At 41.6% G+C, this 26,525-nt stretch overlaps 1 protein-coding gene across 3 annotated transcripts in view; it reads left to right on the top strand.

Annotated features, from left to right (window-relative positions):
- The window catches only part of ESYT2 (extended synaptotagmin 2), a 641,975-nt gene that overhangs the window by 503,591 nt on the left and 111,859 nt on the right, over positions 1–26,525 (top strand). The window contains exons 12-14 of one of the 3 annotated variants that reach the window (XM_078663275.1): positions 7,250–7,339; positions 9,622–9,717; positions 23,979–24,041. In XM_078663275.1, the coding sequence (XP_078519401.1) occupies positions 7,250–7,339; positions 9,622–9,717; positions 23,979–24,041 (249 nt within the window). Of the gene's footprint in view, positions 1–7,249; positions 7,340–9,621; positions 9,718–18,993; positions 19,096–23,978; positions 24,042–26,525 lie in introns of all 3 variants that reach the window. The other 2 variants (XM_078663274.1, XM_078663276.1) reach the window with 2 other exon arrangements.

Genomic DNA, 26,525 nt, shown 5'->3' with positions numbered 1-26,525 from the left:
TCCGAATTTTTTGGGGGAAGTTAACCACGTATCCCAATAATGAAATCTCTGGATTGGGAATGAGGGTTAGTTCAGTTATGTCTCCTAATGTCTTGTGTATCGACTCCCAGTATGGCTGTAGTTTGGGACACATCCACGTGAGATGGGCAAAGTCTGCGTGGGGGCCTGGCATTTACGACAAGTGTGTGATCTGGAGGGATCAGGCCCGTGGTACCTGGCTGGAGTGATGTATGCCCAACGCAGGAATTTAAAATGGAGCAGTCTATGGCGACTATTTAAGGAGACCTCCTTTGACACTGTGCAACATTTGACCCATTGGTCGTCCTTGATGGGTTACCCCAAGTCGTTCTCCCAGTCTTTGCAGATCTTGTCGTCTTTCACTGGAATGATGTCTGAGCAAGCCTTGTATAGTTTAGATATGAGATGTAGCCCTCCCGGAGAGTCGTTGACCAAAGACAAAAAGGACAATAGACAATCGATGACCAAAGACAACGGGGTGAACAAATCCGGTTCAATAGGAAAGCCAGGTATGGAGGCCCATAGTGCCGAACAGATTCGCCCTAGTATGAAGCGATCCATAAAAGTGGCATCACAAAAGCTCACCTCGTCTGCCACAGAGAAGACGTGTCCAGCAGGAAACAGATCCCCCACTTTAATGATGGCAAATTTGGCTAAAGTACGTTGCACCAGTCTTTCTCCCGTAATCGGTAGCCAGAGAGCATTGCTGAGGGGAAGAGCAGATGCATAAAGTGCAGACGTGCAGGTTATCCGCTTCAGTTTATCCCATACCCAACTGGTGGTGGAGACCGTCTGTATATCGTTGGGGTCTCTCGGTATACCCTTAGGCAATACCGTGGATAACTTCTCAGACAGCACGAAATCTGCCTCGGGATGGAGGTATGGGATTCTAGCACCTGGGTGATACCAAGCAAAAGTGTAGCTACATTGGGCCACTAAGTAGTACAATTTAAGGTCGGGCACTCCAAACCCCCCTCTTTCATACGGCAGGGTCAGTATTTGCCAGCGCACCCGGGGCTGTTTGCCTCCCCACACCAATCTGATAAGGGGTGAGCACAGTGTTGAAAAGAAACTGTTCGGGAGGGGTACTGGAATGTTATTGAAGAGGTATAAAAATGTGAGTAGCACTACCATCTTGACAATTGCTACTCTGCCAGCAATGGACAATAGCAATCACAGCCAGCACTCCACCTGCGCCTCCAGGGCGTTGATCGCTTGACTGTAGTTTAGACGGATGATGTGACGAAAGATTCATCTTTAGTCAAGAATGCCAGAGACCCGGTGAAACCATCAATGAATTTGTTGACAGACTGGATGTTCTAGTGAAGCACTGTAAATTCAGTGAGTGTAACTATGAGGAAGCTACACGCCTCAGAGTTATCAATGGATGTCTGTCAGATTCCTTTTGACAATGAATGCTGAAGGAAACTGAGCTTAGAACAAGTCCTCAAGGCTGCGCTCGCTGAAGAGCTTGTTGCACGTGAAGCGACTGACTTGGAGGCCGGAGGCACCTAATGTCTGTTAGTCATGAGCATAAAAAGTAAGCCAAGTTACAAGGCTGAGGGACACAAGGCGATGTCTCCATAGAAAAAGAGAATGTACTACAGATGCGGATTGTCATTTCCACACAAAGGTAAATGTCCCGCCATTGGACAAACATACCTTGGCTGTGGTAAAGCGAACAATTTTGTGATGACTTGCAGGGTGAAGTGAAAAGAAAAGTGCGTTACAGTGTAAAGACAAAATAGCCGACCGAACGTTACCTCAGCGACGTTCAACACGCTCTCACAAGGCCAAGTGGTCAAACCAACTGAGACAAATCGTCACCAAATGAAGTCGATCTACGCCTAAATCATTGACAAAGAGTTTTTCAGTTTCCAGTGAAAGTTACAATGATAATTGTGCAATGGCAATGTTTACCACAGTAAGGCATGTACATGTGGGACTGGTCAATTGTGAGAAAAAATCAAAGTGGCAAAAAAATCGACATGAAGAAGCACCAAACACATTCAGATATTGTCCGAAGATCACTCTAAAAATAAATGGGTGTTCGATAACATTCATAATTGACAGTGGTGCATCGATAAATATTGTGCCAGAGGAAAAGTATCAAGAATTGTCTCAGCTACCACAACTTACTAGCCAAAGACAAAGGTATACAAACGGGCTGCTTTGACACTCTTAAAGAGTCATAAATCTTTTGTAGCCACAATAAAATATAAGAAAACTGTGGTACAAGCACCTATTCATGTACACCAAGAAACAGCTTAAAGTGCTTGTTTGCTGAGTTTTAATACTGCAGTTGATATGGGACTGATAGCTGTGAGCTAACATGAATGCTCATCATGAAATTTAAGTCAATTCCTTAGTTATTTTTAATGGGCTGGTTAAACTCAAAACAATAAAAGTAAAGTTATACATAAATGAGGATGTTCGTCCTGTTGCTCAAAGACACAGAAGAATTGTGTTTCGCTTGTAGGATGCTGTTGGAAGGGAAATTAATTAGTTACACAAACATGCCATTATTGAACGCTCCACTGGTCCGACAACATGGGTTTATCCTCTTTGTAGTTATGTTATGTTATGTTATGTTACTGGCATTTGTAATGCGCTCAGCTGCTCCAGCGAAGGAGCGTCCCGGCGCACGACAAGGTAGCCACACAACATAACGAAGGGCAAAATTTTATTAAAAAATTAGAGTTACGGCAGGCTATGGAAACAAAAGAGTCTTAACGGCCCTGCGAAAAGAAAGCAGGTCAACAAGGGTCCGGATTTCCCGAGGCAAGGCGTTCCACAGAGCGGCTGCCCGCACCTTAAAGGAACGCCCCCCAGCTCGACTACGGTTGAAACGTGAGGGTAGTGCCAATTCTTGGTCTGAGGAGCGAAGGGAACGGCCAGGGATATAGGGACGCAAAAGGTGATGCAGTATTGGAGAAGAGGGGCCCTTTAAGATCTTGAAGGCCAGACAAAGCACTTTGAAATGTATCCGTTGCCTGACAGGCAGCCAGTGTAGAGCACGCAAGGTGCCGGAGACCGAGCAGAACCTAGGAAGGCCTACAACTGCTCTGGCAGCTGCATTTTGCACTCGCTGGAGACGCGTCAGCTCGGCCTGATTTAACCCTATAAAAAGGGATCTGGCGTAGTCTAGCCGAGCCAATATCGTCGCCTGGATCACGAGTTGGCGCGTTGCTGCATCAAAATATTTGAGTGCAGGTCTTAGGTTACGCAAAATGCCAAAGCAGGAAGCCGCCATCTTTTTGGTATGGCCGACAAAACTGAGTGAGGGGTCCAACCACACCCCCAGATTTTTTGTCTCCGAAACCGGAGTGGGGGTGGGACCCAGCTCCGAAGGCCACCAAGAATCTCCTCAGAGATCCGTCCGCTTGCCAAAGACCATCACCTCTGTTTTTTTTGGCATTCAGTTGGAGACAGTTGGACGTCATCCAACTGGCGTTGAGTAGTGCTCAAAAGAGACAATGAAGGTGCTGTATGCATCAGGCCAACAAGGCCATTGAGAGAGACAGATATCCCGGTCCGCGCATTGCTTATATGATAATTCAACGGAATGGTGTAACGTTCTTCTCTCAATGTGACTTAAATAAAGGATTTCACCAATTGGAGCTTGAACAATAAAGCCAGGTACATTGCAACCTTTTTTACGCATATTGTTTTGTTTCACTATAAGCGATTGAGTTTTGGTGTATCCTCTGCTGCAGAACTTTCCCAAGACATCATTCGACATATCATACAGCCTGCAGTAAATACATTTAACTATAGTGAGAACATATTCGTTTTCAGAGCCACACAGAAAGAACATGACAAGGCTCTCATGCAAGTATGTCGTGTGTTGACCAATGCAGGCTTAACTCTGGTTGCTGACTAATGTGAATTTCACAAGAAAATCTTGAAATTCTTTTCTGATGGGGGTATGAAACCTGATCCAGCAAAAGTGCAAGCACTATCTACTGCAAATCCCCCACAAGACATTTCTTTGCAACGATCCTTTCTTGGATTGGCCAGTTACTGTTCGAGATACATACTTTTTTACGCTCAGTGCATTATTACAAGAACTAACTAAAAAAAGAGTGTATCTTTTCATTGGGACAAGAGTGTGAGAAGAGCTTCCAACACATCAAGAAAGCCATTGAGAATGCCATTGAAATTGCCTACTTTGATCCCAAACTACATGCAGGGGTTGTAGTTGACACTAGCCCTGTCTGGTTGGGTGCAATTCTTGGACAGCACTGCAGACAGCCAGATGCTCATAGACATATCGCAGCATATGCCAGTAAGAGCCTGTCGCAAACAGAACATACTAATTCGCAATCTAAGAAAGAAAGTTAGGCAGTAGTTTGGGCTTGTGAATACTTCCATGTTTTCTTGTATGGAAAGCCTTTCACTGTACTGACTGATCATCAAGCACTGTTGACGATATTTGGCAATCCAAAAGCCAAAATGCCTCCTTGAATTGAATGTTGGGGTTTGAGGTTACAAGAATACGACTAGGTGATTATTCAGCATCCAGGGAAAGGTCAGAATCCGGCTGATTATTTTTCAAGAGTGCTATTACAATGCCTTGATACCCCCTCTAAGACCACAGAGGCCTTCATACATTTTATTGTGAATCGAGCACACCAGCTGCAATATCTTTAAAATAAATTGTCACTGCCACGTGCCAAGATAGTGACATGTTAAGATTAAAAGACATTATTGCTCATCAATTGTGGAATCAGCACTCCAGACCTTTAACTTAAGACAATGAGTATTTGAAGTTAAAACATGTAAGAGATAAACGTTCAGTAACCCAAGAAGGCCTATTCTGTGAGGTACACGAATTGTTATTCCTGAGAGTCTACAACCACAATTAATCAATGTCGGTTATGAGGGACATCGAGGAATAGTTGCCACCAAGAGAGCTCTCCGTGACCGAGTCTGGTTTCGGTATCTCGATGAAAGGGTCGAAAAATAATTAAAGACTTGTCACATATGCAACTGTCTTTCATCTCAAGTCATTCAACACACATTAAACATGTCAGACTTGCCACATCATACTCGGGAGAGAATTGCGATTGTTTTCTTTGGTCCTCATAAGATTGGAAATCATCTTCTGGTCATTGGCGATTAATACTCCTGTTTCCCATTGGTGGAAGACCTTTCCTCCACTACACATGAAAAGGTAATTCATGCCATCTTTGCAACATGGGGTGTACCTGCAGTATTAAAGTCTAGCATCAACCCATCTTTCAATAATCGAGAATTTAAAGACGTTCTAAATCACCTCAATATAAAGCATCAAAAAAGCACTCCTCGTTTCCCCAGGCCATTGGCCTGGCAGAACCCTTTATGAGTACTCTAAAGAAAGCTGTTCAGTGTCCTGCATTGGTGATGCACAACATCAAAGCTGTGTTAAACACTAGTCTTCGTGCTTACCGTTCAAACCCTTACTCAACAACAGGGGAAAGCTCTGCTACGCTAATGTTTGGAAGAGCCTTCAGATCTAAGAATGAGGAAGACATTCACACTGTGGACTTTGGCTGCAAACAGAAGATGAAAATATATGTTGACCGACAAAGTCATGCAAAGGACATCACTTTTACAAGAGGCGATTGGGTGCTGCTTAGACAATACAGAAGAAGGAAATCTAATATTCCTTTTGAGGTTGAACCCTTTACTATCACCAACACCAAAGGACACGTGGTGTCTGCCCAGTGTCCTAGGAAGTCCCTTACAAGAGATTCCTCTCATTTTCGACATGTGGCCCATTACTCACCATACATCGATGTCAATATAGAGACTGGGTCTAGAAAGACTATTGGTGACTCTGTTCCTGCTAATAATTCCACCTCCCCTGTGCCGATCACTGACACTTCGACTGACAGTTTTCAGTTTCCAGTGACCTTATCAGGACGTGTGATTCAGGCACCACAATGCTTAACTGAAGACTTGTAATTGCTTGTGTATCTATGTATGTATTCATGTATATATTCATATATTTATTTACTGATCTGTTTTAAAAAAAGTTGTGACTTTTTATTTAACAAAGCGAGAGATGTAGCATCTTGTAATAAAAGAACGCTGGTCTCTTTTGGTTCCCACTGTATGCCGAAAGCCTGTGACATAAGCGTTGGATGAATGATTTGAAGGTAGACTTAGAATGTTGAGTTCTGAATTACATGACGCAGAATAAAGACGTGTAGAACTACTCTTCGTGTGTGGTGTACTTATTGGTGAGTGCTTAGGCTGGCTGGATGCTACAGTTTTCACTCACTTCATTCTATGTTCCTGAAATGTACTATTATTCCTCCAACTTCATTCTGGTTTGAGTCGGACTTCCTAAGAAGCCAAAGATACCAAAGTTCACGCCCCACTTACACACAGCCTTACCCTGCATAAATCGCTTCCAACTCCACCACTTGGTGTTCTAAATGCGCCACGAGTGTTTGCACAGTTAAATCAAGTTATCACAGTTCGGCACAAATTGGAAATTTAACAACTCCACCGGCCTGAACTTCCCTTGGTGCCCAGGTAAAGCTAGAAGATGGCGTACAAACAGCATGACAGGATCAAATATCCCTGACCTCTATTTCATGCAACATTTGTTACTGTGCAAATATGACCTGTGCATTCTAGTTGCTTCCTCCGTTTCTCGGTATAATGACTTTTGTGCTGTTATTTTATACCACTAAAATGTAATTGAACTCATGGCTGTTGAGAGAAAGAAAAATGAAAATATTTGACCAATGGAATCGAAATTATTTGTTTTTCGATACTATTAGTGTAAAAAAACAAGTGTAAAGCCATAGGACAGACGTCATGACATTTCTGCTACCGACCTGTGTTACATGGTAAGATGGAACAAAAGAGGAGGCACTTCGATAGCATGCTTTGGGGAGGCAACGACTTGTGCATGATGCGAGTAAATATGGAGGGGTAGATGACCGAGATAGTATAGGCATAAAAGATGATGCTGAAGGGGCTAAGGATTGGAGACCGGAAGAGATCTGACAACATTAAAAGCAAGTAGGGGAATGGAAAGTCTTGCAGCAAAAAAATCCGCTATTAATCTATTACATTAAGGGGTTTTCAGTTTGAATATTTATATGTAATGTTTTAACATGTAACGCATCTCATTAATTTATTCACTCGCTATTACTCACTATCTTGTGTTACAGTGCGTTGAACAAAGCTTGTGATTTTACCTTTTAAATGTAATATGCTATTTTCTCTACAGTGGTTCAAGTTGGATGAGGCTACCTCTGGAAAGCTGCACCTGAAACTAGAATGGCTGACTCCACATTCGAGTGCTGAGCATCTTGATGAGGTAGCTTTTCGAAATATGTGTATTGAAATAAAATTCAGCATGTAAACTACTAATGAACTGAACTGTCCCCTCTCCTAGGCTGAATTTAGCAGACACTGTTTCGAGAGACATCTCACCTATGGGGGTGCCCTCGAAGGTTAATCTGTACAAAACATGGTCTAATAGTATGCAGTCTCATTAAATCAAACACAAGTTTATATCCTTTAGGGGCCAAGGTGTATAGAACTGAACGCAGAGCATACATGTAAAGCAAACTGTATCAGAACTATAATACTATTAAGGAAAGGCCTGCAACAATAAATGGAGCAATACTTCTTTGTATACACATTTGCCATGCCTAATGGATTCCTTCGTAGAAAGGGCTGGATTAATCAGATTATTGGCAGTTGCCAAATAAGCACAGTTTACATTAGTCCGCATTCTAGCCAGAATGTGTATGTCACGTTTATTTACAGTGTAAAGCGACGTAGTACACATTCTAATGACACAGTAAGTATACACATTGCACACTCGAAAGATTTTTTAGTTTTAATGAGTAGTTTGATGTTCAGTTTTAACGAATGCCTAAACAGATGTCCTGGAGAGTGCGAAACAAAACAAAACAAGTTACCAGTGCAAATAGTTGGAAGAATGGATTTTAAACTTTAACTTTTTGAGAACATTTTATTGATGCAGTCATTTTTGCCATCAAACATTTTTTGTGTCTGATCTTTGTAGATAGAAATGGGTGTGCTCTGTTACTTTGACTGTATTTACTCTTCTTTCATTCTGTGTCCTTTCATTCATGACTTGTCACATTTGTGGTGGGTGGACACTAAACGTGTGAAGAAAGCTGAGTTATGTTTCCCCAAGCAAAATAGGTTTAAAAGGCTCTTCTCATGGGCTTCATATGTTATGCCTGAGGGATTATGGTGAAACTGTGACCCTATACTTGTCTGCATGTACAAGGATTGACATTGCCTGTGTTATTTTGAATTGCTTAGCATTACATATGGAGATGTAAAAGGCATCATTGTGTCTCCGGAGCCGCTAAGTGGATACCAATATTTCTTGGGGATCTGAAAGCATTGATTGTAGCCATTTAAATCCTTCCAGTGTCTGATATTATTTTACATTAGCAATCACTATTATTTGAAATGTGATTTTCAGTATGATATATTTTCAGTGTGATTTGTTGTAGCTCAGTGATACTTTTATTGATTTATATCATAGTTTGCAGACAGGCTACCATATCTAAGTGGTACTGTGCTTCAGTGAACACATCATTTAATATGTTTTGTAGCCAATTTCACCTGTTTTTAGCACACAATCTCTTGAGTGAAATAGTAATCAAAACAAATGTAGTCTTGAGACGGCAGGACATTTGTAAGAAGTAGATTAGGGAAAAAAGTACTTGTGATGCTTGATCCAGGTCTGTACCATATCTGAAACCTCAGGCTCCATTCCTCACCAAGAACGTGGACACCATTCTCCACCATAGTATGTTTTCTCCAGATAGTCAAAAGCCCCCATTCAGGTTTTATGTCTTAGATTAGATAACCCTTCCTAAAGTTCTATGCGCTTCTTTATTCCTTGAACAGAAGGTACACCATAGGCAAGCTTTATTTTATCCAGGTGTGTACAATGTCTTCTATCAGTTTCCTTATCATTATTTGCCACTCCATGCAATACTGTTTTACTCATTTTATTTGAGACATCAACTTGTCATTCTTAGGTTCGCTAAGACTACAACCAATGTGAAATGCGGTACCCATGCTTATCCATTGATTAAAAGAGTTATTGTAAGAAATTCAGTGTAAGTGAAATATTTATGTTGATCCAAAGATACAGCTTTATTCAAAAGACTTAAATTAATGTTCCAGCAATGCAGTGTGCCTCTTCATAAGTAAGGTCCAAAATTGCCTTTTCTCCCACTGACCTACATAGAAAGAGTTGAAGGAACAGATTTGCCCCAATGGCATCCAGTTTCTTTCAGTAAATGTTGCTGGAAAATCAAACAGGAGGCTTCCCAGACTATCCCACCACTGGTCTAATTTAGGGTGTCCATGTGGTTGTGGCTCTTGAAATGTTTTTCAAGAGTGGCTAACTCTAGAGAAAAGCTAATTTTATTTTTCTTTCCTTCGACTGGCTTGCGGTTTGATAATGTTTTCTATTTCAAATTTCAAATAGGACTAAATATGTCCTGTGTGTATCATCTTGCTTTAGCAGTAAATTATCAAAATGAACATAACATGTTTTTTTTGTATGAATACTTAAATTAATAACTCTGTTTCTTATTATAGGCACTCACAATCATTAAAGCTGACAAAGACCAAGCCAATGATGGACTTTCTTCAGCTGTGCTAGTACTGTACTTAGATTCTGCACGAAATTTGCCAGTAAGTCCAGCTTTAAAGTTTAAAGGTGGTGGCTCAATCTTTGATAACTTTTTCAAACTAGTTATGGATTCTTGTAATTTGTTAATAACCTATGTTGTGTTTTCAATTCTCTGTATTATGTATCCTTTTCTGTTTTTTGTGCTCTTTGCCAATTTCAGTTTTAAGGATTGCTACTTGACTGCCGTTCTTATGCTAAGATGCTTTCAGAAAACATTTACACATTACTACGTGTCTGCTTTCTGTATTGTGTATGCATCACATTGTTCTGCAATTTTTCAGATGACTCCTAAATGTATCTATTATCTATTTTTGTCAAGTCAGTTTATATATCTGAATGGAAGACTATATAAATTAAAATCCAAAGAATGCATGTCCCCTACAGAATGCAAATATGCTATTTGCGTTATGGTTTTGATGGATATATCTGCCTGTACATGCCTCACCTTTTGAATTATCCCCATGTGCTGGATTCCACGAAAATGTTTCCCATCAGCTCTCCCGCGTCGACGAGCATGTCCCAATGAAACGGCTCCGCACGTGACTCCATGTGACGTCATCGGAGCCATAAGAAGACATCGTCAGCGTGCTGACGTCAGTTACCTTTTTTCCACATGCAGGGAAGGTGGGGGCCAGATGTCTATCACTGACCCCCATGAAGACTGTTTATGGTGTCACTCGGCGGACCACGATGTCGAGGAGTGTTCATCATGCAGGCTCATGAACCCCAAAGTGCTGAAGGAGAGGGATGCCAAATTGTTTACAGCCAATTCCAAGAACCAAAAAAGGATCCAGAGAAGTTCCTAGGTGCCGATCTAAGTCGCCGGCTCTGCGTACTTTGAAGTCGTCAAAGAAGCAAAAGAAAACTTGATACCATGGGTTTCTGCGTCGTTCGTCAAAGGATGCAACCCTACAATCGGTGTCCCGAGCTCCCAGGCATCCATGGAAAAATGAAATCTCTCCTTCTCCTGAGGTGACTCCAGCTCCGAGAGCAGTGACTCCACCAGCTCCAAGAAAAGCAACGCCTCCACAGTTGCCGAAGCCGACCACTCCACCTCTGGATCCAGGGTCTCCGGCGCCGCAGCAGGAACCGAATGTGCTGCCTCCTCTAGCGGCTTCAGAGCTTGCAGTGCTGGATCCCGTGTATCCTGACTTGCCGACGCCGGCACAGATCCATTGCATTTTTATAAATGCGATGTTCGGCTTGTTCGCCAGAGCGGCAAACCCGACTGGTGCGCCTGTTGCCCCCTGGGTCCACTGGCATTTTCCCTTTCAGGTTGGCACTTCATTTCCCTCAGGTCGTATGCTTTTTATGCCGATGGCTCAAGGGAGTTGGCCTCTTCCGACGCCGAGAGTTTTGATGCCAGTACAATCTCCAGCGGGGCGAGTGCCACTGGATGGATCTTCCCCAGCACCGCCTGGTTCTGAACCGGCACCAACTTGACCTCGACCGGCATCGACTACTGTTCCGGTAGACTTCCCTCGACTCCAATCCTGAAGTCACTGGTGCAGTGTCTTTCACCACAGAGGCCTGTTCGTAGGGTGAGGCCTCGGAGAGAGGAACAGAGATTATTAGAAGAGGAAGAATACAGGAAGAGCATGAAGAGGCTGAGGAAGGGGAGATTGTTGATCTGAGTAGGTTTTTGAAGGGTTGCAGGAGGCTAGTGGCCTGGATACCTCTCCTGAATGGGAGCTGTTATCTTCAAAAGGTCTTCCAATGCAGGAGGTGATCTCTTATCACACTGTGATCAGGATGGCAGCATATCTGTCGGAATTGCCTCTTCCCAAATCGGAAGTAAAATCTAACATCTTCACAGAGGTGCTCCATTCTCCTTCCTCTATCTTAGAGCCCTGACTCCCTTTTAACAAAGCTTTGACTGAGCCCATACTTGATGTCTGACAGAAACCGATGTCTGCTCCAGCGGGGTCCAGATCTGTGCAAGGAGGTACAAGGTGGCTCCAGGTGATCTTGCTTTCCTGTCCACTCATCCTTCTCCAGAAAGTTTGGTTGTCCAGGCTTCGTGCTCCTCGAAGCAGTCTGCAGGGTCCTTCCCAGCTACATCTGCAGATAGGGAATCGAAACACATCTGCGAAAAAGGTATTCTCATCAGGCAGTATGGCCTCAAGTCAACAAATGCCACATGCGTTTTGGGTCACCGCATCCATGCCCTTATGGACTCTGCCAGGGAGGTGCTCCCAAAACTGCCTGAGGAAGTTGAAGGGCATTTTTCAGAGGTACTAATGGATGCCAAAGCTGCGGCCCACCAGGTCATACAGTCTGGTCTGGACACTGCTGATTCGGTTGCCAGGGCAATGGGATAGTCTGTGGCTACCAGGAGGCATGTTTGGTTACAGGATTTGGGGTTCTCTCCCGATGTCCAAGCCACCTTGTTAGATCTGCCATTCAATGGATTTTGCCTGTTTGGGCCAAAGCAGACTCGGCGCCGCAGCACTTTAAAGACAGTAGAGCCATGGCAAGGTCTTTAGGACTTCAGGCTCAGCCCAGGGGCTTTGGACAATATCAAAGGTTTCGTGGTTTTGGGAAAAACTTGTCATTTCGTGCCAAGCAGCAGCAGCAAAAGCAGGCAAATCCCTTGTTCAGATCTTACAGGGGAAAGGGCAGAGGTTATCTGCGTGGTGCAGCACATCAGCAAGTCTCCTCCTCATCATCCTCCTCCTCTCTGCCCCTCCAACTGGTGCGACAGGGAAGCAGCTCTAGCTCTTCCATCCTAGAACATGTTTGTCCCGTGGGAGGACGGGCGTCCTATTTTCTACAATATTGGAGGTTTGTTACTATAGATCTCTGGGTGTTGAACATCGTAGAGAATGGATACGCCCTAACCTTCCGGGAGTTTACCCCTCCTTTGCATCCCCTTCAGGGTTTGAGCATGGAAGAGCACCTTCTGCTTCTCCAGCAGGAGGTTCTGTCATTACTGCAAAAAGGTGCGATCGAGGTGGTTCCGCAGCAGGAAAGGGGTCAAGGTTGCTACTCCCGGTACTTCCTGATTCCCAAAAAGGACGGTCGCTTGAGGCCGATCCTAGACCTCAGGGTTTTGAATTTTTACCTCAAACACGAGAAATTCAAAATGCTGAGCCTGGCTCATGTTCTTCTTGCTCTGCAGAAAGACTGGATGGTGTTGATCGATTTATAGGATGCATATTTTCACACTCCCATCCTGAAGTCGCAACGGAAGTATCTTAGTTTTACTGTGGGGTCTCCACACTACCAGTTTGCAGTCCTTCCAGTTGGACCTTACTTCCGCACCTTCGTTCTTCACAGAGGTGATGGAAGTGGTGACAGCACATCTCAGGAGATCGGGGGTTACTGTTTTCCCCTGGATGGTGCTGCATCATTTGCAAATAACAACACAACTGGTTCAACTTGGGGTTTTTGATAAATGTACCCTAATCTCACCTTGTGCCCTCTCAGCCATTTCAACCTCACTCTCCGGTGGCCATGGTGATAACTGATGCCTTCACTCTAGGGTGGGGAGCTCATCTGGGGGATCTGGAGGTCAAAGGACTTTGGTCTCCAGAGAAAAGATTGTTTCTCTCAATCTTCTGGAATTGCGGGTTATACGTTTGGCTCTCAAGGCATTTCTTTCCTCCCGTTGCGGTCAGTCGGTTCAAGCCCTAATGGACAGCACTACCGCGATGTGGTAGATCAAGAAATAGGGACTGGTAAGGTTGTATCTTCTTCGCAGAGAGGCTCTGCGGCTCTGGTCCTAGGCTCGAGACCACCAGATTTTTGTGATCACGAATCATCTGGCCGGAGAACTGAATGTCTGTGTGGACAGTCTCAGTCGGTAGTATTCGGCCGATCAGGAGTGGCGTCTCCATCCGGAGATGGTCCTTCACATTTCGGGATGTGGGGGTTTTCTCAGTTGGACCTGTTTGCCACTCAAGAGAGCCCGTCATTCTGCAGTCTCCAATATCCGACAAGAGGAGCGTTGGGGGACCAGTTTCAGTTTCATATGGACTCACAGCTTCTTTACGCTTTTCCTCCCATACCCTTGTTTCCTCAAGTTCTGAGGATGATTTGCCAAGACCGGGCCCAAGTCATATTGATCACCCCGGATTGGCCGTTAAGGGTGTGGTACACAGACCTCACCTTTACCTCTCATTGCACTCTCCACTCCGTCTCCCTCTCACAGCAGATCTCCTCTCGCAGAGGCAGGTTCTCTACCCCCACCTCTAGAGCCTGCACTTTCATGCCTGGAGATTGAATGGTGCAACCAGCGCTCTCTCTCTCTCCCACCGGATGTGGTGGATGTTATGTTATTGGGCGGAAGACACCATCAAACCTGTCCATTCAGTTAGGTAGGCCAAGTTTGTTAAATGGTGTGGCAAGAGATTGATTGATCCTTTGCAGGCCAATTTTTTCTGATATTCAGAATTTCTCTTTTTCCCTAGCACAACCAGGTTATGCAGTAGGTACGGTTAAGGGCTACCTGTCTGCCTTGTCGACTTTTCTCTGTTGAACAGATCAGCCCGCTTTGCTTAAATCTCTCTTTGTTATGAGATTGATTAAAGGTCTTCGAATAGGTTTCCTCCCACTCCTTCTATCATGCCTCAGTAGGATTTAAATTTGGTTCGCACTTTCTTAATGGGTTCACACTTTAAACCATTACATAGTTGTCACTTAAGGTTCCTAGCTTTTAAAAGAATATTTTTGGTTGTAATCACTTCTGCTAGGAGGGTGAGTGAGTTGCAAGCTCTTAGCCATCATTCCATGCAGGTAAAATGGTTCTTAGGACTAGAGCTGCTTTCCTGCCTAAAGTGGTCACTCCTTTCCACCTAGAGCAATCCGACACCTTACCCACTTTCTAACCTTCTCCTCTTCGCCCTTCTAAGAAGGAGGAGAGTCTTCATCGCCTAGACCCTAAGAGGGCGGTCAGCTTCTACCTGGATCAGACCAAGGACTTCAGGTTGGACGACCAACATTTCATTGGATATGTGGGCAACATGAATGAAGGGCATGGATGTCCACAAGAGAACACTGTCCAGATGGACAGGGCCGGACTGGCTACCGGGCGTTTTGGCATGCTGCCGAGTTGGGGGCTGATGTAGTTGATGGGGACCTGCGTGTGCTGAACGGAATTCGTTTTGCCTTGTTTATTTCGAAGGACACGCAGGTCTCCATCAACATAATTAGCCCCCACTGCAGTGAAATCAGCCCCCAGCTCGGCAGCATGCCAAAACGCCCGGTAGCCAGTCCGGCCCTGCAGATGGATCATCCTCTGTATCACGATCTGCTGCACCTTGGAGAAGAAGGAGCCTCCTGAAGGTATTCAAGCTCATTCTACCAGAGCTAAGTCTTCTTCTGCTTTAGCTAGAGGTGTCCCTGTGGTAGACATCTGCAAGGCAGCAACTTGGGCCCCCCTCCACACTTTTGAAAAGCACTATTGCTTATATTCAGAGGTGAGGAGGGACGGCCATTTTGCACGTTCTGTGCTACAGGATTTTTTGCTATAGGCAGGCAGACACCCTCCTCTGGGAGCGGGACTGCTTGGGGATTCAATTCAAAAGGTGAGGAATCCACAGGCAGATGTATTCCTAAGAAGAACAAGTTACTTACCTTCGGTAACGCTTTTTCTAGTGGATACAGTATTTGCCTGTGGATTCCTCACTGACACATCCCCCGCCCTGTTGCCTGCTTATACCGAAAATTGATCAACATAAATCTTATGTGATTTATTATTAAAATCATTTGATGCTTGGCACTAGGAAATGTCTATAATGAATAATTTCCAGTTTTGGCTGTGTTTGTAAACTGTTTGTACTTGTGAAAATGTTGTTGGTTCACCCGTTCTCCTTAAAGGCACAGAAAAAATGAGTCGAACTGACATCAGCACGCCGACTAGGTCTTCCTAAGGCTCCGATTAAGTCACGCAGAGTTGCGTGCCGTTTCATTGTGACGTCCTTGTCGACGTGGGAGAGCTCAGGAGAAAGGTTTCCGTGGAATGCTGCATATGGAGATAAAAAGGTGAGAAATCCACAGGCAGATACTGTATCCACCAGAAAAAGCATTCCCGAAGGTAAGTAACTTGTCCTTATGTCCCACACAGAATACATATATTTTTATTACATTACGGTTATGTCCTCCACAGATATATATTTGGAAGTTCTCTGATACATGTTTAAAATGACAATTGTTTTTCCCACGTTGACCACAGGCTTTCTACCTTACGCCACCTTTTAGCGGGGAAGGATAACATCTAATGTATCTGGTGACATTTCTCTAATACGCTGTTGTTTATTTCCACCTTTAATCTCCTTGAGCTGTAAAGTCCCCTTTGGGCTGTGACACTATTCGAGTACCTTTTCATTCATTTAGTTAATTTTGTTTAGTTTTTTAACTTTAAAACTGTAGTATTGGCCTTGATTGGCTCTAGGCTGGACCATGCTGGCTCTCTGTACTTAGGCTTCCTTGCACAGACTGACTGCAGGCAGTCCAAATTACGGTGTCATGAATATTCATTCAGAGTCCCAAAATATCTTGTGCAACTCCTCTGTTTTATCATCTGCACTGATTACTGTTGCAGAGTTTAGTTTAACATTCTTTGTATCACCTTTAAGGTCCTTCATTGTCTTGCCCAGTCTTTCGTTGAAAAACACTTACCTTGGTACGTACCTTCCTGTGCACTATACTGTGCGTTTGCCTGTGTACGCTTTCTCAGTACAATGGTATACTAAAACAAAAGCTGGGGGTTCAGCTTTTCTATATGCGTCCTCTCAGTGTGGAACTGTCTTTCGATCTTGCTTAGGGCTGAGATGAAAGTGTCTTCTTTTGGAAGCCTCTAATTTTTGACAGGTTAATGAACTATGTATCCAGTAGCTCCAAACAGGCCTTCTTGTGCTATTAGCAAGGTTTCTGTCTGTCAGCGCAAAATAATCTTTGATGTAAGGGTGCTTTTTAAAGTACAGTTGGCATTGACATTAATTCACAGCGAATGCTGTATTTTAATTAGAACCATATGAGGTTTCTGTAAAGTTGTAAGATCACTATTCTTTTCTTCATTTCTGCACCTCTGTAGTAGCAGGATCACTTACCCTGCTTAGCAGGTACCAACGTACTATTGAGCATTTATGCTCATATGTTTGCCAGCAAGTGGCCACATAATTTTCCTTTAGTGTACTGTCACATACCACAATACTTTAAGCCTATTTACGCTGTGCATACATTAATCATCATACATCATTTCTGCTATTTCCTATCTCTCAAACCCTTGCATTACCGTCAATGATGGAAACATTGCTAGTCACATACACCTTTAATTTCTGACAGGTTACTAACACTTTAGCATGACTTATGCATCCAGTAGCTCCACAGGCCCCCATGTTAGGATCACTTATTTTTCATCTCAACAATGAACCACCATGATACCCATCAGTGGTCGCAATGAGCTCCCCTGTGTTCTTATACTAAATCTTATAGAAATAGAGAGCACTCAGAAGTTCATATCTCTGTCTGTTTGTCTTTTATATTATGGTGTAGAAACTGGCACTATATCTTGTAAGGAAACTAGACAAGTATATATTGCCAAATTGTCCTTCTGTCCTGCTCCGTGGTGCATTGTCTCACACAGCAGGTCTAACTCCAAGTGTAAGTAATTTTAAAATGGGGAATTCAAATTAAAACGTAAGTGTCCGGTTCTTATCAGTCAAAACCATTTGCAACAAGATTTAGAAGATGGAGCACAGAAGTAGATTTTAGATCCTCAAACATCTGATAACTATCAGAACATCCCAAAATATATGGGCTTATATTGCCAAGCAAAATGTTCCTTTTAGCTGGAGTTCCTGCTTGCAACTAACTGCCAATTGAAGCTATCACACTCCTATTCCTTTTCAGTGTTTGTGAACCTGTACTTTATCAAATTCAAAGGAAAGGATTATAGATAGGTTTGTCTTAGCCTCACCTGCTTTAAAGAGGTCAAATGCAAACATCCTCTTCTATTTCCTTGTCTTCTTTCTGACCAAGGCGATATAATACTGTAGCATGCTGGGAAAATAATCCTGGGGTAATGAGCATGCCAGTATGCAATGACCTTCAACATATCTGTGAGATATGCCGATATGTAATTCTATACAGAAAATCACATAACGACGATCCAGACATAGAGGCTAAAACTTTGTTTATGCACATTTATGGCAAAGGTCTGGTTTGTGAGCTTTTCATCAGATGATGCAATTCCACTGACAGGCTTTTAGTGTCGGTTGTCTAAGATGTACTCTTTACCTATTTGATTAGAAAGAGTAGTTGCATTAACCCGTTTGCACACTTCCAGTAGGTGTATCAGTTGTGTACATTAAATATACAGTATTCCTGTTTACACAACTAACTCTGCTAAATCTACTAGCAATGTTATGCTTTTATTCAGTGCATCATGATTCCATTGAATTTACATAGGTTACATGAGGCATTCTTTGAGACACTGTTGACTTTGAGTTCATCTACTCTTACAACAGTTTCATGCCTCACTAGTACCCCAACTCCGATTGGTCCCAGTATTGCATGTACTTCATCATGAAGATCCATGTTCACGTTAGAAGTTGTTCACATTAGAAGTTTCAGTGAATCAACCTAATCATAGCATTAGAAATTAGAAGGGAGCAGCTAGACTATGTGCTTGTGTCACCCGAGTCTATTTATGAAAAAAAGCTTTGGGTCCCAAGGTCTCTTAACGCACTCAAGGGTGCGCTCTCAAGACTCAGTATAATTTAAATGGTGATATATTTGTCATTGCAAAGGAATCAAAAAAAGAACAGTGTTGGAATGGTGGAAGCACAGTTTGATTCTACGTACAGTAAACATTGAGGGATACAAGCACTGACAGCGGATTTCCACTTAACATTCAAAGAAACTCAAGATGGGGGTTGAACACAGCTAGCTCCGTATATTATGATGCTGTTCGTGGAATGTGTGGTAATGATCAATGTAGTTCTCAACTCTACAGCCATGTTGTATTTTTTTTAAAGGAAACATGTTGAAGGTAACTGCACCACAATTGTAATATTCTTGCTTTGCCAGTTTCAGATCCATTATTCATTTTCATGCATTTACAACCTCATCTTCACTAACAGGCATCGCAAATTATTTGTAACAAATTTCTATATGTAATACACATTAACAATTTTAATTTGAAGTAAAAGCTGTTGTCTTGCAGAACATTGGCTTTTGTCTCTAATTGTACAATGTCATATACTTGCTATTGCAATCATTTGTCTATCACTCCATCACTTTCTCTTTCTTCTTGCATCTTTCACTTTCCTAAGAATATCTACGAGGGAAATTTGGGGAGTGCATACTTAAAAGAAAGGAAAGACTCTGGACTAGTCTTTTGTGAAAATACCTCCTCACTGTATAGAACATTATTTGTGAGTTCCCTTGAGTTTCTACTTTTGTGGACAATGCTGGAGTGTGACCCAATAAACCGATGCAAACCACTGTAGTGTGACATAACAGAGCATGTTTCAAGCCCTTTCCTGCATGGTTACTTTTGAACCTGCATCAAATTTTTGTTCCACCCACTGACAATATTTCCTTCAAAATAGTTCAAACCGTGCCAAATAAATATCTGAAATACACATTGTATGTCAATATAAAAGAACATATTTTGTTTGTCTTAATCTTATATTGCTGTAATTATAACTTCACCATGAACATTACTCATGAACACTGACTTTGTCCTTTAATACTAGTACTTTCCCCAACTGTTTAAATGTTCCGCTGGTTATTTTACAAATGTTAATGATAATTAGATAACGTCTTCAAATACATCTCCAACTATTAGTGTCAGAACATATTTAGGTAGCCAAAATGGGAAAAACAGTCTGAGTGAGCACTGTAGTCTTAAATAAATATTTTCCAAAATATTGGACAATATAATCTTAAAAAGAACATCTTTAATGTACAATATAATTTATTGACTTTGTAATCAAAAGTCTCACTTTTAATTTCTTAATATTTACCAAAATATGGAATAACAATTTGGAAATTAGATAAAGTATCTGCAAATGTGTTCAATTTCCATGGAAGATTTACAATTTTTAATATTAAAACTTGGCTTTGATTTTCAAAAATGTGAATGTGGGGTCTATTTCTAAAATGCAAGTGCATGACGATCAAGAGAGCCACTTGTTAAAATATATATGTTAAATGTATGCTAATACACAGTAAGGAAGTAAAGAAGGGCATCAAATGTGTCAGTGCTTTAAAAATAAAGGACTGGGATTAGATCTGCAGGTCTGAAAACAATCACTTTATTTGGATTCGTTTTCTGAAGCAAGACTGTTCAATAAAATACCAAAGACATTTTTACTCATCAAAAGGTTTTTATTTTAGCATTCCAGAAGGATGTTGATAGTAACATTAAAGAAATGCTTAGCTGAAGTTTTTCTTTAATACAGTCTGGGAGAGTAGTCCACATTTCCACATAATGGCCTATCTAAATTCGGCCAGTAATGTTATATATGTTACAATTTATTCTTTAAAATCATGTACAAAATACTATGGAATACATCCTAAGTTATTGTTCTGATGCCAGATTGCATTAGAACAGTTATTACAAATTGTACATTATAAATTGTGTTATTATGCATTTTTTATTTGATTTGGAATGAAAAATATTTTTAAAGTATTAAAATTAGTGATCATCATCATCAATCCACTTAATTCGATTGTTTAAAATCATAAATGTACAGAAGACAAGGTATAAAAAACACATCCCATAAAAACATTGAGCGATATATATATATATATATATATATATATATATATATATATATATATATATATATATATATATATATATATATATATATATATAATCAATTGTTGTGTGTCTAGTTAAAAAAAGCCAAATATCTCAAGGTTATAAAAACAAATTCCATAGAGAGAGCAATAGCATTAAGATTTATACACTGTTTAGACTAGGACATCTTTTTTTCTTGATTCGAACAGAAGCAACAAGAAAACAAGCAACATTGAAAGTATCCCAGGGATTACTCAGCATTTGAAGATAAAGTAACGCCGGTCTAACTTGTAAAAAGCCCTTTCCAATCAATAAAGGGATTAAAAACTTCCTGCGGATGTCATTATAAAAATTACAAAACAACATAAAATGTAAAGTGTCCTGTGCAGAAAAATTATCACAATGACAAGGATCCACGTCCTCTGGTTTACACCACCCCGCAAAATCACCCAATGAGAAGTGAATTAGATTAAAACGGAACCTAGTCAGGAGCCAGCGATGAAAAGGCTTAGTCACGGTTATCAGATAGGGTTCAATTAACAAGGTGGGTTTAGACAAAAAATGGGCCCTAGCTGATGGTTTCTGTAGCTCCATTTCTTTCCGTTCCATCATTAGTATATTCAAAAAATTCATTTTGACCCACTTCGCATCTTCCTTACAGATCCTTTCAGGGGTTTCAAATAATTCTGGCCGCCCTATTTTAAAAAACCTACACGTGAAATACGACAACCACTTGATTTTATTAGCTTTGTCCAGTGTGACACTATCACGCAAGATCAAATGGTTCAAGGTCAATTCTGGATTAAGCCAGGTTTTAAGCCAACACAATAACTGTGCTAAACTCAAGATACCCGAGACCTAAACCTGTCCCAGTTCCTGGTGAATGGCAAAGGTAGATGTACATTGAGGTACAGACAGAAGACTGCGGAGAAATCTATTTTCAGTTATCTGCACCCCCACCTGATGTTTAAATCCCCATATGGAAGAACCATATGCGGCATAAATGTTTTTCCCCCAGAAAGTCATAAAAGGCAGTGCATTTCATTTTAAACATTTGTCTGTCCAGCTGAAATAAACGATGTAAATCCTTCCTGAATTCTCTTAATTTTCTCCTTAAGGACAACTATTGGACCACTAGCTCTGTACATTTGTTGTCAAAATATTGGCTTCCATTTTCCCTAAATGGGCTGTTTATACATTTATTCTCGAGGCAATACCTCAAAAGAGTAGCTTTGTGAAATGTCTCTTATACATCAAAATATACATTAGGGATTTTTATGTATTCCCATTCTTCCCATAACACTACCTAAATATATTAAAAACATCAAAACATGCATGAAAAGCAAAACACCATTTATCAAGTACAGTACTGTGACATATTGGACCCTATTATGATGTCAGTCGGAAAGCCTCTGACCACAGGTCGGAGGCTTTCCGACCGACATCCCTGGTTTGACTTTCAACCACCTAATTACAATGTAGGCGGACGGAAGTCAAAACACCAAGTCATTCGGCTGGCTTCCAACAGGCTCCTTTAGGACAGCGTTTCTGCCATCGGGATTACGATGTCAGTTTCACATAGCTTTCCCATGCCGGCCTTTCCAACATGGAAATGCTGTCAGAAAGCGACTTTGGGGACCCTAGCAGGGCATTATTTCCTCCATGGCTTACGGCTGTGGTCCTGGGCTGTAAATCACTGCACCGTGTGGCAGGCACCGTAAGGTGCATCACAGGGTGCAGGGTTTTACTCAAACTCCCATTTCTCTATGGGAGCTTGTGCTGTGGCCTGTTTACGACTGCAGCACAACCTCCCATAGGGAAAATCGGCGTATGCAACCTCACCGTGTGCGGTCGCATCGTAATAATGTGGTCGGACCGCTGACTGGAGGTTGGTCGGTACCGCTTCGTCATAGTAATCGGACCCATTATGTCTAATACCAAAACAAACTGTCATAAAATGTGAATATAAATGTATAAAACAGCTCGGAATTACTTCATGTCTCAGTGTATTTGGCCTGATTCACAAAGCCATATTCGACCATAAATGTACCCATGTATCCCCAAAAAGATATCTAGTAGGCATATATGCACTTACTATTTTGTATTTGTACACTCCAGTAGTAAAGCCCAAGTAAGGTGTGAAGAATGGGTGGATTACTGGATGGTTTGCCCTATTAGTTTTTTAACCTCCTCAAATTTTTAGATTTGTTGACTTTCACGGACTACTTACAGACCCTTTGCTATGCTAAATATGCTTGGAGATTTGCTTCAGAGTAAATCCCTTCCCATGGAACTGAACGCCACCAAACTTCACAGCGGAAGGGGTTTTTGCACAAGAAAAAATGTTTTCCCTGTGGAGGAAAAAAAGAAAAAGAAAAAATGTATGATTACACAGTGGCCATAACTTTTCCCAATGCAGAGTAGGACAGCGGGCACTGTTCTGCATTTGGGCAGTGTGCAATGTGTAAACATGTCATATGACAATACACTGGACCTTTGAGATTTCTCCTCAAACTACTTTAGTTTACATTGAGAACTTAGGTATGTATTATTTTTGTTTGTGGCTTATGCCAATTGCAACTACTCCCTACTAATCGTCAGATAGAAATTTAAAGACCATCCTAAAACTTTCCTTTTTGGGCATCAGGCCCTTCCGCTTTTTCACTGCCACGCTTTTCAAGCACATTCAGTGACGACCAATATCAAGAGACAGTTTCTCTTAGTCGCATGCTAATCAAGTGGTCCCACTCAATCAATTGCTCTTTGGTTAGTGACGCCAATGTTGCATGCCAACAAGAACATTACAAGACACTGCAGAGAGAGGCACTTGATTATTTGAAACTTATTGTATATGTGTCTGGTATACAATTACACAGATAGAATGAAGACTAGTATGGCCCATTTTTCATGTGAAAATGTTCAATGCAGAAGATTACAATAAGTTGAAAAAGGGGACAACGACACTGAGCAACTACACTTGGCTACGTTACTGAAGGAAGGAATTATAAATACCAATAGCTTCTACTTCTTGGGTTAAGTTCCCATTTTAGGAAAATACAGTCCAAGTGATCTAATTGCATCAGTTTCAAGTGTACCAAAATCTACCTTTTTTGGTAAAGATCCAGAGCCAGGCAAATATCACAGAAACCCCGAACCACATCTATCAGAACTCAAACAAATAAATTCTCCGCCACATGATACCTTTATATTTTTGGCAATGATATTTTACATTCCTGTGATCAGGGCAGCAGTATTTCAATTATGTTCGCACATTAAGGTGGACTGAGAAGAATAATTCACAAGTGGAGGTGTTCTTTTGTACATTTGAATGCATGAGCCTCAAAACCTCGCCTTGCTGCTTTTATGTCCTTGCTTTGTTTGGTTTGATTCTTACTCCTCACGAATCATTTTTTATGTTGCTATTTATTTTGTTCTTAATAACCTTGCAGAACTGCACCATTGCATGACGTATTAACCCTCTGTGTGTCATTCTTTCCTAACCAAAAGAGTAACCCTTTAGAATTTAGCCGCGAAGGCGCGAAGAAGACTGCTACTCAGAAACCCATGAAGGTAAATAAGCCATTAACAAACACCAATTTCAGCTAAAATATAACATTTGTTTGTCCTTCATGGTCACAACCAGATCTGTTGACAGAAATGGTGTCATGCCAGTCCAGTGGGTACTTATCTCTATTACTTTCCATTTGGAATCCACATTTTAAGAAAGTTGAGTAATTATTAGAAAATGTATTGTTAAGAATTGTTAAACATTTTTAGCGTTCACAGACTAGCTAAAAAGGATAACGCGATGGTGTGGATCAAATGTTCCTGCAGTTCTGTCCAAAAAATGGTAAGGACACAACTTTATCTTTGCTTCCTTTGAGTATAGCACAAATACAGGAGGCCAGCCAAAAATCGGTTTCTGTACCCATAGGTTTACATTTATACTTGGAAGTATTTGAACGTTTTTTTCTGGAATTGACAAATGTTTCAATGCTTTCTTCTTGGAAGCTGCAACAGTAGTAGTTTTCACAGGATCCCGTCTGAAGTCCCTTTGCGAACAAGAAAATAAACATGTTTACATTTGCACATACGAAAATCTTCGAACAAGAGCAAATGCACTTACTCGCAGATGCACTGGCTAGCTTTTTATTTTCTCCATGAGGAAATAAATATTCCCTCTGCAGTAACACCAACTCCTGCATCCCTGACAATTTAGGGGATGGTCCAGACCATTTTCTCCTTGAAAAGATCTTCCTACTTTAGCATTAGTAAATGTCAGAGTGTTTTCAGGGTGGGAATGAATCAGGGAAAAAAGCATGTGAATGTTTATTTTCAGGGCATTCCGTCCTCAGTAAGCCCACTCCATGTCTCTGAGAGTAAATGTACTTTTAGAAAAATCTTTGGCTTTCATTAGAAGTTGCGTGGTACTGGTGGGGGCAATCTCCAAACCCATAATTACCGATACTGTGCAGTAACACCCCACCAGTATTGTGCAATTAGAAGTTAAACCCTGTCGAATGGGGACTAACTCTGTAGATTAAGTTTTACAAGGTGTAACATTGCACATGATTCCCACTACTGCTTCGTTTTACACCCTCATCTTACCACCCGCTTTAAATTGGTGTTAAGTGGGAGCAGGAGCTTCTGGGCAGGGCAGAGGTTGAGAGTGGGGCGTTTTGTGAGGTAGGTTACAGAAGGGGAAGAATTGTCCATGCACCCCTCGTGCCAGAAAATGAGGTCAGGCGAGGCCAGAGGAAGAAGAAGCCTAAAGCGATTTTACCAGCCAGTTTTTCCAAACCAGTAAAATCAGATCCGATTCCTTATGGTATTTAGGCGCCACCTGACTGTTAATGATGGCCTTTCTTGGAGTAAATTATTTTACAATTATAAACCACCTTTTATTGTCAGACGTGGTTTTACACATTTGCATGTGTGAGCTAAACATACTTGCTTTTGACTAAAATGATTTGTTAATGTTTGGAAAATTTCTCTGGGTATATGGCAGTGTGTATCAAATTTGCATTATTTTTTATTAAACAAACTTCACACGTTCTTTTATGCATGCATCCGCCATTTTCAACTTTCTGCCAATATTAGATGGGAGCACAAAGGAAAAATGGAAACTTGATAGTTGTGATCTTTACTAATCTACTGTGTTGCCCTACCACAAAGATGCAGTATATTAGTTACAGACAACATCATCATAATGTCATTGTTAGGTCTGGCGTAGACAGCCATAGCAGTTTATTAGACCCCTTGTCTAAAACAAATGATAAGGCATAAAGACAGGGGTAGAGCATCTGGCCCCCTCAGCCATTGCTTGTTTCTTCTTAACCAGCGTGTTGACATCTAGATGTAAAAATCTGCATAGGGAGAGATGTCCTGAGTGACAGTTTTATCATATTGGGCATTAGGACATGAAAACCTAACTGCCTTAAGCAAGAAGCATGCAGTCGGGCCCTATGTTTAGGCTTTGAGGAGAGGATGTAGCCTTACGGCTAGAGCGGTTGACCTCAAAGATGGGGAACCGGGTTCGAGTCTCGGCAATGATGCTCAACATCCTGTATTTCTGGGTAAATCACTTAATCTCCCTATGCCTAACAAAAATGAATGTGTCCTCATGTAACGAAACGGTCTCTCATGTAAAGCGCTCTGATACCCGATGTCCTGGGTCTAGTTCGTGCTATATAAAGGTCATAAAAAATGTGTTTGCTGGAGTACCAAAACATTTAATCTGATGCCTGCAGAGTGCAAGAGGTTGGAAAAAAGAATTGACTTGAGCAAAGGGACTAACATTGGTTAAGCAATCGATAGGGTGACTGGCGTTTCACCTCTATCGCCCTTCCTCTTAGTCTCTGTCGCATCTTTTGAGGAACACTCCACTGTTCCTAAATAATTTCAACAAATTAGAAACGTTTAACAAGGATCCTTGATGGATGCAACAGAGTGCCAAAGTGGAAGTGTGTATGTGATGTGATTTTAGGAGACAATGGCCTTGTTTGAGGTAAAGGTGATATCATATCAATAGTCTACGGTGACTTCTAGGTTAGG

The sequence above is a fragment of the Lissotriton helveticus genome, chromosome 10, assembly GCF_964261635.1.
Source record: "Lissotriton helveticus chromosome 10, aLisHel1.1, whole genome shotgun sequence".
NCBI classification, from domain to species: domain Eukaryota; kingdom Metazoa; phylum Chordata; class Amphibia; order Caudata; family Salamandridae; genus Lissotriton; species Lissotriton helveticus.
The sequence above is the reverse complement of the archived record's forward strand: the minus strand, read 5'-3'. Positions and strand labels throughout refer to the sequence as shown.